Below are 12,251 nucleotides of genomic sequence, written 5' to 3' on the forward strand. Positions count from 1 at the left end.
GTTGGAAGCAAACATCCAGCCCTCCCTTATCACTTCACATCCCGGCCGCTGCTGCTCGCTCCGCTTTGTTGTTTGTCCCTGCAGGGCTGATTGAGCAGCGCGTGACTGACGGCCCGCGGGGGTGTTGTCCAATCAGCGGTCTGCCCCGCGCCCAATGGGTGAGTCCTCTTTGCTATTGGCTGAGACGAGTGTGGGAAAGAATGCAGAGAAGGTTTCACACGAACTGGGAGCACGCGAGTCGTCTATAAGTACGGCCACGGCGTGTGTCTGAGTCAGAAGCAAAGACTCGCCCTCCACGGTGCAACACACATTTCTGTTTTCAGATGACAGCTCAGTGATAACAAACGATACAACGATATCTGCTCCGTGGGGCTGTCATACTTTTATGCTCTGCAGCGGAGAACTTTCAACGTTTTCATTTTCTCGGAGCTCCGGCAGAGGATTTACTTCTTTACGCTTTTACCTGGTTTGATTAACAATGCCTGCTGACACTATGGAAAAGCAGACGGCATCCCCTATCGCCGGTTCCCCAGCAAACGGAACACACACACCGGACAAACCGAAAAATGCCAGCGAGCATAGAAAGGTAAACATTGTGTGATGACATTTCATATAATATCTATGTTTCATGACATGCAGTTTGCAATTGGATAAATTGTGGACAAGACATTTATGTAGAATTGTTTCTTTTTTGCAGTCATCCAAACCGATCATGGAAAAACGCCGGAGAGCAAGAATAAATGAAAGCCTTGGCCAGCTCAAGACCCTCATCCTGGACGCCCTTAAAAAAGATGTAAGTTGAGATAAATGTCATGTACATCACCATTATGCTTTTTCATGTTGATAGATCATTTCGTTTTGAACGTGCATTGAATACATACTCAACTTCTCATGTTTTATCCTACAGAGCTCCAGGCACTCCAAGTTGGAAAAGGCAGATATTCTGGAGATGACTGTGAAGCACTTGAGGAACCTGCAGCGTGTTCAAATGAGCGGTAAGTTAATTTAATAATTTACGACAAACGTTTTGAAGTCATTAGGAAGTTGTTAAAAGAGTCACAACTCCGTGTCTAATATCCGCTTTCTTTATTTCTTTCCCTCAGCAGCACTCTCAGCAGATGCCACCGTCCTGAGCAAATACAGAGCTGGATTCAACGAGTGCATGAACGAAGTCACCCGCTTCCTGTCCACCTCAGAGGGGGTGAACACGGAGGTGAGGTCGAGGCTCCTTACCCACCTTTCGGGCTGCATGGGCCAGATGATGTACCCGCAGCAGGCCGTGTCCCAGCAGGCGCACCTGGCTCAACCTCTCCATGTGCAGCTCCCCTCTACTCTGCCCATCAACGCTGCCACCATGGGCTCCAAACTCAGTCCTGTCGAGGCCATCTCCCCTAAGCTCTTCGGTGGCTTTCAGCTTGTACCTGCAAGCGATGGACAGTTTGCATTTTTGATCCCTAACCCAGCATTTGCCTCCGGCACATCCCCTGTTATACCACTTTACGCAAACGCAGGAGTGCCTGTTGCCATCAACGCGAGTCCGGTGCACGGCAGCTCGGCATCAACTGCTGCTTCTCCGGTGCATGGCATGACTTCCTTCTCCGGGGGGTCACAGGCAGTCAGCCCGGTCGGAGTCAGCACCGGTTCGGAGGGCAACGAGCCTGTTTGGAGGCCTTGGTAGCGCCAGAGAAAAGAGACTCACGTCAAACCAGTTTGCATTACTTTTCCAGTTTAGACATTTAACTGACTGCACAGACAACTGTTGCAGGAATTTAACCTGTGACTACTCCGCTACGGGACGGTAACTCTAACCACTTAATGCCTCCCAGTAGTTCTTATTGTTTCGTTTTATGGAACAAGTGTCGCCTTACTTGGCCAATGTTTGTTTTTCTATATAATTTATTGTCTGATTCCAACATTTGGATTTTGGTGATAAACATGCTGTAAATGTTAAAGATTTATAGGAAAGTTTGTTATGAAGTACTTTTTATGAAAAGGTTTTAGTTTTGTACAGATTTGTTATTGACTGTTATACCAAAGCTGTGTTTTACATTCTTTATTGTTTTGTGTTGAAAAGAAAAACTGAAGTTGGGTGTTGGCCCATTGTTTTAATAAATAACTTTTCAGAAATTATTTTCTTCTCGGCATCCTGTTTCTGTTATTTCCCATGTTGGTTTTATTACACTGTATTTAAGAGTTTTAAGTGTCATTCAGTAGTTTGTGAAGTCATGCGTAAAAGGCACATTCATGCGTAAAAGTCACATTGTGAACTTAAGAAAACTTTTAACAGACTCACAGCAGTTATAACTAAGGCCTAATCGAAGTGGCACCCTATTGACTATGCTCCAAAAATTAAATACTATATCAATTAATCTACTAAGTTTTAAGTTGCCACCTTGTCACCGGTTTGGCGGGAGTTCCTTACATCTGGCCTGCTGCTGGCCAAGGGGACAATGGGGGTGTATTTTTCTATTGCTATAAAGGTAATTAAAAGTTTGAAAAGGGTCTCATCCTGTATGCAGCGGGAGCTTTAAGAAGTCTTAAACCCTATTCATGAGCCTGGGAAATGCTCTCAGGGGTTAATGTCACTAACAGATTGCCTCAGTGAAAGAAGAATATGGAAGGATCTTCGCTTCCTTTTGTGCATCAATTGTTCAATTCCACTCCCAGTGGCTCTAAACCTCAATAAAGGAGAAAACGAGGAAGAATTTCGTTTGATGGCTCGGTAACATGAGGGCATATAGATCTATAAATACACGTACTCAGCTTAAAGCATTCGAATCTTGCCCCTGACTTACTCTGAAATTCCCTCAAACACTTCCACGGATAATCATTTGAATTTGAATGTTGTGTATACAGTCCGTGGCGTTATCTGGCCAGGTGCTTTCCCCTGACGGCTCAAAAGTTTCTGTGTATGAAGGTCTCCCTCCCCATGTCTTCCTGCTGCTGTTTATCCCTGGGTGTAGACGAATCTTCCTCCGGTGAGTGGGGTCTGGATCTGAGGCAGCCTGTGTTTCTGTTCAGGGCGGCGTTGCATGCGCGAGCCGTGTGTCAGCCACTTGCAGTCAGCGGGCCCCTTTACTCAGGATTAGGTTTCAGCCTGGTGTCCGCTGGTCAAAACCCCTCAACATTTAATACTGCACCGGCGCGCGGTGGGTGCACATAGCTCGCATAGGCCACAAGTAAGTCGTTTTGAAAGTGTTTCATAGGCCTGACCACCAGCACACACAAAATAAACATTCCTGGTGTCAAAATATCGAGAGTGTACACTTAAAGTTCGGCAGAAACAGAGAGTGAAGGTATCCCCACGTCTACGCAATTATTGGTAATGATAACATATGGATAATGGGTTTATTTAGGAAATAGGCAACAAGGCGAAATGAAAATATGGCAACATACTGGCACCCGTTAACAAAAGGAAGTGTTGTCAATAGAAAAAACGAAACCTTGTTTTTACTATAACCTGGCCTACGTGACCTGAAATGTTATCTTTGTATAGATAACTCTTGATATTCATCTAACTTGAACAGTTTGACTGTTATTTGTGTAGTTGCATTCTCACTTTCACCCTGCTGTGTGCCAGTGCCCTGCAGATGACACCGTCGGTAAATGGCATACTGAAACCCCACTGCCTGTGATGCTGAAGCAGCTTCCTTCTGCGAGGAGGCATACTGAAACTCCAGTTGGCAGCATGTGTGGGTTCTGCGGTCGTCCCTATACTGCCTTCGTGTCTGAGTTAATAGTTCAGAGATGCCTTTGTGGAGCTGAGGTCGTGAGAACCGAGCGAACTAGTCTGCCTGTGGCCGGGCACAGCGCCAGTCAGTAAATCCCTGCTGGCAGGCCGGGTCGTGCAGCCGCTCTGCGGAGGTGAGGAGGCGAACACACACGCGTGGCCGCCAAGAAGCAAGCCTGGTCCGGCGTAAACACGGGATCGTTGGAGGTTGACTGAGTCCATCCTATTTTTATACAGCAACATGTTGCAGTCTGTTAGCACATCAGGATAAACCTGTGGTTTCTATCATGATGTTTGGAAATATAATGTAAATGTGTATCATATTCATAATGTGTGCACTGAATACTTAAGGTTACCAAGAAACAACAGCATTAAATACAACATACATTTAGGGAAGTGCTAAAGACACAACGAGAGAGAAAACTATACTAAGATAAATGTTGCACTGGAATAAATATGCAGACATAATGCCATATGTATGCAGATAGCAGAAGCGGAATTTATATCTGAAATTTTGCAGATGCCTGCAGTTGAAATTATTGTAGACCTATATCCAGTTGTGGGCTCCTGGTTCCTCAATTGGTTTTGTTATTCTGCTAGCGTGTGTGCAGCGTGTGTGCAGGATCAACTATAGCCTATAAGAAGTAGAAGTAGTAGTTTGAACATTTGGATGATCAACATTATTTAAAACGAAACAGGCGGGAATACTCTCTGATGAAAAGGATTCCTATAGAGGGCTGAATTTCCCTCGGGGATCTCCACCATCAAGTCCCTTGGGAGAAGTCGCTATTGAAGGGGGTAGGGGTCGTCTGAGGAGCCACAAATTATCATTCTCATTAGCGACTGAATAGAGGAACGCGCGCACAACGTTGCCGCCAACTTTAAAAATCAGTTCTCCCTCCAAATTCACAATTGCCATTGTTGCATTAGGCCTTGTTTAGCTAGCCCTTAATTCTTTTTGCATGCAGCTGTTATCAAAGCAATTTACTGTAAGTGTGCGCTGCAACACTCCAGGGAGATAAGGGGCAGGCTCTTTGTTTCCTCCCCCCTCGCTCAATTTAATGAAGACAAAAGCTAAGCTGTTAGAATTAACACAAGTGGACAGATACATATATTTCTTTTTTTTATCTGAATTGAATTAAGAAAGTCATAGAACAAACGTTTGGTTATTTGCTTCTCTTTTATCTTGAGGTCTGTATGAAAATGTATCCCTTTTTAATTTTTGCCTGACTACACACATATTTATTTTTTTAAAAAAGAAAAAAAAATATTTCACTCTGATAATAAAAAAAAGTAACTTCAAAGCTATATATGCAAGTTGGACAAGATTGCATTTTCTGGATGAGCCTCATGAGAGAGCTGTGCTTGATTTAGCCTATATAGCTTTTAACTATTTCAAACCTGTGACAATGTGCTCAGAATGTTTTTATTGCAACCACAATGGATTTTCCTGGTTAATTCTTTCTCATTGTAGGCTGAAAACCTCTATGTTCTGCATTGATGTATGATTATTCTCAATATCTTTCAAGCAGCAGATCACTTCCAGCACAAGGAACATTTTTGCTTGTAACAGTTGTCTTGTATTCTAAACATGAATATAGTCAATAGCTGCTGCCCCCGGGATTGTTTGAGTTCTCCACTGCTCTCACTTTCACAAAGATGACAGGCTATATTTGCTCCTCAATCTGAAGACGCTGCAGCTACGAGGACAGAAGGAAATGCTTTGCATGCTTTGGCCACAGGTTCTGCTCAGGGGGAAGGCGGGGCAGGGAGCGTGTATCAAGCATTATGAGTTTAATGTGTCAGCCTCTATTTGTATTGGGCACTCCTCATTGCACCTGTTTTCTCAAGAAGCAGAGAGAGTGACAGAGACAGACAGACAGACAGACAGACAGACAGACAGACAGACAGACAGACAGACAGACAGACAGACAGACAGACAGACAGACAGACACAGACAGAAAGTAGGAGTTGGAAATCAGAAGTTTCCCTGAAATGTGTGAGCACGGTGACATCTGCGCAGGTGGTTGTTTTAAAGGAAACTTGAGATTATGTTGGCTGAACTTATTTTTTAGTCACTCCACATTTGACTCCTTGACACCTTATTAACAGGTGTTTACTTTTTATGTCTCTTTAGCCACACAGGCCTTCCTCCTCCCACCACCACACTTGTTTGGCTCCCTCCAAGCTTCCATCCTGTCTCGGTATTTATAGAAAGAGACCACTTATCCCTGGGACTGGGTGTGAGGTGTTGGGTGTGTGCAGACAGAGGAGGTGAGGCCCGGTGGCTCAGACGCAATGGGACGCGTCAAGCCTGATCAAATATCACAGGGTCAGGGTGCCGCATGGGCTCCGTTGATCCTCACCGCTTGTCTACAGAACGTATTTCTGAGGACAGATTTGGCTTTTCAGCAGCTTCTCCTGTTTCAAGGCATGAGGCCTGTGGCTGACAAATGGTGCAGATTCCACAAGAGAAAGTTAAGGGTCCTCCTGATGGAGCTAGAGGTCATCCTGCAGACTCCTAGGTGGCATTAATGGAGCCTGTCCCTGAATGTTGACACATTTTATTTATGTATTTATCTATCGAGGGGGTCATCCCAGCCTTTGCCCTGCATGTTTGGCAGCTGTTGTTCTATTTCAGCACTGGTTAAGAGTTCAGCAGCACGAGTCTCAAAACTTAGTACTAATGATATTCTAATGTTGGAGATGTGAAAACGGATGGATATTGTGGCCCCTACATTGATTGAAGAGATCAATGTAGCAGATATAACAAAGTTTAAAACTTCTAAAACCCTTGTAAGTAACACAGGAAGAATGTTTTATTTAGGATTGTGGGACAAAAATAACAGACTTGATTCACATGGCTCAGTGTACTGACAAACAAGTGATTGCAAGTCTTTTTTTTTGTTACTATATTTAAAATGTTATGATATACACTCAAATTATAAAGACATTAATTGGTGTAAAACAAAACACAATGAGGGATATAAGTTCATGAACAAAGAGACATTTTTGCAGTCTAGTTGTGCCACAAGCAAAGATATTGGAAATGATCTAAATCTAAAAAAGTCGATTGTCGACTAAAGTGCCTAAGTGGATGGCTGAATATCAAAATACTCAAATCAATTAAAGTACATTACTCAACATCACCACCTAGTGTATGAAACCCCCGTAGGACGTGTATGTGTATGCGCGTGTGTGTATGTGTATGCGCGCGCGTGAGTGTGTGTGTGTGTGTGTGTGTGTGTGTGTGTGTGAGAGACTCACACAGAGTCTCCCTACATGCCCAGACGTGTCCCTAATTTGACACTTGTGAACATCATGCACTTTGATCTAACTCAAAGATGCCACCTCCTGTTGTTTTTTGTGTGTGTGAGTGTATTTCATCCTCTTCCTCTCCTGTGTGTGGGTAAAAGCGGTGTACTTGAGTGCACACATTTGCATTGTGTGGTTGGGAGACAATGTGAGAAAGAGTGTTTGACCTATTTCAGTGATTTAACATAGTTTTCATGTCACAGTAAGTCATGCAGGCGAGCCAACATACACAATATCAGGATCTGGTACATTTAAATGGAATGCAGCCATTACTAATAGTATTAGTGTTTTCTGATATGTCAAAAGGCCTGCCAAGGAAAGGGCAATACTAAGTATTCGATTTGTAATACATTGACAGACAGTATCAAACACCTTGCCAGTTCAAAAAACAGAATCTATTAAAAAGTATTTTGTTCCTGGTCTGGATTTTTGTAATGATTTGCAATATGATATTTTGTTACTTTTGGAAAAAACACACACTTTATTTATCTATGTATTTGAGTCTATTGAGATTACAAGAAGTGCAAAGTTAGCATTTGTTAAGAATATTCTTTGTTCAAGAGTTGGTCTTAAATAGACCAAGAAGCTTATCTGTAAATTATAACAATATTTATTTCACGTAACGGCATGATAAGTCTACAAAGGAAACACAGCTGTATAGATACTAATAATAGATACTAATAATTAGTATGTATATAGCTCTGGATGGCTGTCTTTCAGCAGCGTGGCGAAAAGGCCTCGATCTTCTATTCACATCAGTATTTCTTCTCTCAGGTCCTTCCGGTCTCGTCTTCTCCCATTGGTTGGCGGCGATGATCGAATCCTATTGGCCTCTTCTCGTCACATGGGCATATCCCCTTCTCTTCTTTAGTCTTCTTCCATTAGCTGACGTCGACGGAGGCGGGTCCAGGGCAAGTTCTGCTTCGCCCTCTTATGAAGTCACCGTCGCTATCTGATGACGTAGTCATGATGCTTCCTCTTGATATTTTATTATATAATTTTTCTGAGGTTTATTGGTTATTAAACACGTACTAGTGTTATTGCAGCGTCCATGAGTGCGAGTTAGAGGCGGTTTGTTTAGTATGTAAATCCACGCATCATTCTCCCTCCACTCATATATACGATACAGTATCAGATACACGCAACCGTGAGGCTAAAACAATAACATCCGGTAACGTAAGAACAAAGTCCGGTCCATCCGGAGACAGGGAATTATGTCTTTAATTTTCCGTTTCAATATATTGATTATTCTTACACATTCTACACATTTTCCTATTTGATTATTACTGGAACATCAAGGGAACTTTCTATTCCTGTGTTATATTTAGCCATTGAAATCCAAGCGTCTTTGACAGAAGGATATTCTACTCCGAGAGGTGATGAAAGCTGTATTTCCTGAACAGTTATCCCACGGTGCTGAGACCTGCTCCTTTCTGGATCCTGGCTTAGCTAGGTGGTGACAGCCGCACTGTTGCAAGAGCATTATCACTTTAGCACAGTAGAGAGGAGGGCATTGTGCCCTGAGCAGGATGTCCTGGTTTCTGGTCCCATCTCATATGTGCTATCCTTTTGTGTGAGTCTATCTGTGTACAAATCCTTAAAGCAGATGTGACTAGGATTTGAAAATGTGCCATTACCTTTGCAAACTGTCAGGCTCTTCCTTCCCTTACCATGGTCCTTGATCATCTTGTTTTTTCCCCTTCTCTATCATCATATGGATTCGACAAAAAGCAGACACTGAAACTGTAGTGTAGGCAAAGAGAGTGTGTGTGTCATTGTGTATTTGCACTGCTTGTGGTAGGGAGTTAGAGTTATGAGATGAGCACTTGTCTTTTTTTCTTTTTCTTTCTTCTTCCCTCTCTGCCTCTTTTCATGCCCTGGGAAGGTAAACACTCATCCTCTTTGCCCTTGTTTTTCTTATGGTAACTGTTGAACAGTGTGTGCTCCACTCATGGTTTTATTGCTTGGATTGTCATGCAAGAGGCAGGAGAGACAAGTGTCAATAAGTGGATGGGCCGACTCCAAACAAATGCGCCCAGAGAATGGGCAATGAAAGCTGAGAATGCAGCTGGGTACACACACGCACGCGCACAAATGCACACACACACACACACACACACACACACACACACACACACACACACACACACACACACACACACACACACACACACACACACACACACACACACACACACACACACACAAAGCATTTATTCTCTTGGCGCCCAACTCCCTGAATTAGTCAAACATCATTCCATCACTCAGACAGTAGTGGCAGATAAAGTAACTTTAGTGACCATTTTAACTATTTATAATCCCTGTGGGACATACACAGATGTATGTTTGGTGGACATTCTAGAATTTCTGCATTTATATTATAATTAACCTGCCAGCGATTGATAATTAGTAGGGGTGAATAAAGTCTAGCCTCGGTACGTACATTGTGAAAAGGTGGATAGGCTATCATTTCAAAATCAAAGAAAAATACTAGTGAAAAATTATATGTTTGTTTAAATATTACAACTGACATAACAGGAAATGTAAAAACACATTACCAGCACTTTCAGACTCCCTTACAAACATCAGTCATCCTGCTGTCACACTCTCATCTATATAACAAACAGCTTTTTAGTGGTGCTTAGCAAAGGGCTGACAGAAGGTAAACAGTGGCTCTGCAGCCGTCTTGTGGCTCTGCGTGTGTCTTTCTGTCTGCTGGTGGTGATCGCTCCAGGATGGATCACCACTCATCTCAGGCCGTGTTCTGCTCTCGAGAGCTGAAGTAACTGGGCCTCATGATGAATACATGGAGCCTTGATAAGATTAGCAAAGCCAAACACAAACACACGGCACTGTCTGGCATGTTATTCTCAGTCGCAGCCCATTCATGAGTGAATCCCTCCCTCTGTGAGTGTCTGGCCATGTGTCTCTTACCGACTCTTTTCATGTCTCTTTCTTTATTTGGGGCGCTTAGGAGAGATGCTGCATTTATACATTTAGTTCCTAAGTGACTGACTTGTCGAAGTAAGGATCTTTCTACCAAAAAAGGTCTTGATAGTTAATTAATTTAGAAAAAAACAGCTCTTTTTTGAGAATCAACACTTAAGTCAGGAAACATAGCTCACCAAAAGAAAAAAAAAAGATCCATCTCATAATTTTGTTCTTGCATTCACTTTTTGCTTCTCTACAACTTTTGTTTGCATGCATTCAGGTTACCTTTCTTTACTATTTAAAACAGTCTTGAGTTACCTTTAATCATAAGCAGCCTGTTGTTGATGCAATGATATACATATATATACTTCTACATACTATACTATATATACACTTATAGTAAGAAGTAGCTTTGTCAGTAACAGTAATGTTATTAGGTATATCTGTTTCATTGTACTGAATTTTGTCCAAAATTGAAATGGTCGAAAATTATCTACCCTTTCACTATACCAAAAATAAATGGTCCCTGATATCTTTCAATATACGCATTTTCTGTATATCCAGAGCAACAGGGACTTTAATTCTAAGAAAAATTAAAACATTTACAGTGGAGGAAATAAGTATTTGATCCCCTGCCAATTTAGTTAGTTTATCCACTTACAAAGACATGAACAGTCTGTAATTTGTATGGTAGGTTTATTTGAACAATTGGAAACAGAATATATATATCTAAAAAAACAGAAATCTAAATAAAAAAAAAAGATATAAATTAATTAGTATTTAATTGGGGGAAATAAGTATTTGATCCCCTTGCAACCAACAAGAATTCTGGCTCCCACAGACCAGTTAAATAAGTCCTCTCACTTTAAGAAAGTACTCCTGATGTCAACTCGTTACCTGGATAAAAGACACCTGTCCACTGAGTCAATCAGTCAGATTCCATCCTCTCCACAATGGGCAAGACCAGAGAGCTGTCTAAAGACATCAGGGATACAATTGTTGTCCAGCACAAGGCTGGAATGGGCTACAAGACCATCCGCAATGGTGAGAAGGAGACAACTGTTGGTGCCATTATTAGAAAATGGAAGAAGCATAAAATGACCACCAATCTCCCTCCGTCTGGGGCTCCACGCAAGATCTCACCTCGTGGGGTATCAAGGATCATGAGAAAGGTGAGGGATCAGCCAAGAACTACACAGGATGATCTTGTTAATGATCTGAAGGCAGCTTGGACCACAGTCACCAAGAAAACTATTGGTAACACACTGCGCCGTAATGGATTAAAATCCTGCAGCGCCCGCAAGGTCCCCCTGCTCAAGATGGCACATGTAAAGGCCCGTCTGAAGTTTACCAATGAACCTCTAAATGATTGAGAGGAGGCTTGGGAGAAGGTGATGTGGTCAGATGAGACCAAAATAAAGGTCGTTGGCATCAATTCGACATGTCGTGTTTGGAGGAAGAGAAATGCTGCCTATGACCCCAAAAACACCATCCCCAGCGTCAAGCATGGAGGTGGAAACATTATGCTTTGGGGGGGTTTCTCTGCTAAGGGGAGAGGACGACTTCACTGCATCAAGGGGACGATGGATGGGGCCATGTACCGTAAAATATTGGCTGATAACCTCCTTCACTCTGCCAGGACACTGGAAATTGGACCTGGATGGGTCTTCCAGCATGACAATGACCCAAAACATACGGCCAAGGCAACTAAGGAGTGGCCAAAGAAGAAGCACGTTAAGGTGATGGAGGGGCCTAGCCAGGAGGGAGCTGAAGCTTCGTGTTGCCAAGCATCAGCCTCGAAACCTGAAGAATTAGGAGAGGATCTGCAAAGAAGAGTGGACCAAAATCCCTCCTAAGATGTGTGCAAACCTGGTGAGCAACTACAAGAAACGTCTGACCTCTGTGCAGTCCAACAAGGCTTTCGCCCACCAAGTACTCAAATATCAAATACTTATTTCCCACAATTAAAAGCAAATGTATTTATATCTTTTTTTTTATGTACATTTCTGGATTTTCTTTTTAATATTCTGTCTCTCACTGTTAAAATAAACCTACCATAAAAATTACAGACTGTTCATGTTTTTGTAAGTGGGTAAACTAACTAAATTGGCAGGGGATCAAATACTTATTTCCTCCACTGTAAATGTAATTTTGAATTACCATAGCAAAAGCCTGAAGTTCACCTGAACTGTGTGATTGCAGTAAAAACTAAATATGTATTATATTTCTCGTATATATAGTTTTAACTGACCCTTTAGAGAAACTGAATCAACCA

General features: G+C 42.4%; 1 protein-coding gene across 2 annotated transcripts; it reads left to right on the plus strand.

Annotated features, from left to right (window-relative positions):
* The first annotated feature begins 262 nt into the window (after positions 1–262).
* On the plus strand, positions 263–2,130 carry her9 (hairy-related 9). Of its 2 annotated transcripts, none has more exons than XM_063886207.1 (4): positions 263–586; positions 698–793; positions 908–995; positions 1,104–2,130. In XM_063886207.1, the coding sequence occupies exons 1-4, from the start codon at positions 479–481 to the stop codon at positions 1,676–1,678; spliced, it is 867 nt and encodes a 288-aa protein (XP_063742277.1). In that variant the 5' UTR covers positions 263–478; the 3' UTR covers positions 1,679–2,130. The 2 variants fall into 2 exon arrangements, with proteins under 2 accessions (XP_063742277.1, XP_063742365.1); XM_063886295.1 differs by having other exon boundaries at positions 1,107–2,130.
* The last annotated feature ends 10,121 nt before the right edge of the window (positions 2,131–12,251 follow it).

Source organism: Eleginops maclovinus, chromosome 1 (assembly GCF_036324505.1).
Source record: "Eleginops maclovinus isolate JMC-PN-2008 ecotype Puerto Natales chromosome 1, JC_Emac_rtc_rv5, whole genome shotgun sequence".
NCBI classification, from domain to species: Eukaryota; Metazoa; Chordata; class Actinopteri; order Perciformes; family Eleginopidae; genus Eleginops; species Eleginops maclovinus.

Bases quoted from the DNA above. Each gene is read 5' to 3' on its own strand.
- her9 (XM_063886207.1), top strand. From the start codon at position 479: ATGCCTGCTGACACTATGGAAAAGCAGACGGCATCCCCTATCGCCGGT. The intron at 587-697 runs GTAAACATTGTG...TCTTTTTTGCAG, and splicing joins ATGCCAGCGAGCATAGAAAG to TCATCCAAACCGATCATGGA. The intron at 996-1,103 runs GTAAGTTAATTT...TCTTTCCCTCAG, and splicing joins GCAGCGTGTTCAAATGAGCG to CAGCACTCTCAGCAGATGCC.